Here is a 766-nt window from a genome sequence, read left to right as displayed (position 1 = left end):
GGGGCCGGGGCGGCGTTGGCGCTGGGCCCGGGGCCGCCCCCCGCGCCCGGGCCGACCCCCGGCGGGCACGACGCGCGCCCGCCGCTCCCACCCGCCGCCATCTTGTCGGTGCGGCGCCCGGCGGGGCGGGCCGGGCGGGGGAGGGGCGGGAGGAGAGGGGAGGAGCGAGGAGACGGGGGACGGAGGGGAGAGGAGGGGAGCGGGAAGGGAGAGGGAGGGGGCGGGGCGGCGCAGGCAGAGGCCGGTGGAGACCGTACCTCAGACCCCGGGCCTAGACCCCAGAGCCCCGACCTCAGACCTGGGACCCCTCACGTGCTAGATCTCGTACTTCAGACCTGGGACCCCGATCCCAGATTCTAAATCCTGTACCTCAGATCCCCAACCCCGGGTTCTAGATGTGTCGCCTCAGACGCTGGACCCCGGGTTCTAGATCTGTTACCTCAGATCCCCAACCCCGGGTTCTAAATCCTGTACCTCAGACCCCTAACTCCGGGTTATAGATCTGTTACCTCAGACACTGGACCTCCAGATTCCAGATCCTTAACCTCAGATCCCGGACCCCGGATTCTAGATCCTCTACCTCAGACCCCAGATCCCAGATCCTGGACCTCAGAACCCGGGTACTAAACCCAGACCCCTTACTTCAGACTCTGTCTCAGATCCAGAAATTGTGACCTCAGACCTCAAACCTCAAAACCCTGACCTCAGACTTGGAATCACCAGCCTAGATCCTAGATCCTCAATCGCAGGGGCTGCAGGCCTCAGA

At 64.9% G+C, this 766-nt stretch overlaps 1 protein-coding gene across 1 annotated transcript in view; it reads right to left on the bottom strand.

Annotated features, from left to right (window-relative positions):
• BTBD2 (BTB domain containing 2) overlaps positions 1 to 101 on the bottom strand; it is a 23,660-nt gene extending 23,559 nt beyond the window's left edge. Inside the window, exon 1 of the mRNA XM_040241562.1 lies at positions 6 to 101. Within this exon, the coding sequence (XP_040097496.1) occupies positions 6 to 101 (96 nt within the window). The remainder of the gene's footprint in view (positions 1 to 5) is intronic.
• Between the last annotated feature and the right edge of the window lie 665 nt (positions 102 to 766).

The sequence above is a fragment of the Oryx dammah genome, unplaced genomic scaffold (assembly GCF_014754425.2).
Source record: "Oryx dammah isolate SB20612 unplaced genomic scaffold, SCBI_Odam_1.1 HiC_scaffold_5, whole genome shotgun sequence".
NCBI lineage: Eukaryota > Metazoa > Chordata > Mammalia > Artiodactyla > Bovidae > Oryx > Oryx dammah.
The sequence above is the reverse complement of the archived record's forward strand: the minus strand, read 5'-3'. Positions and strand labels throughout refer to the sequence as shown.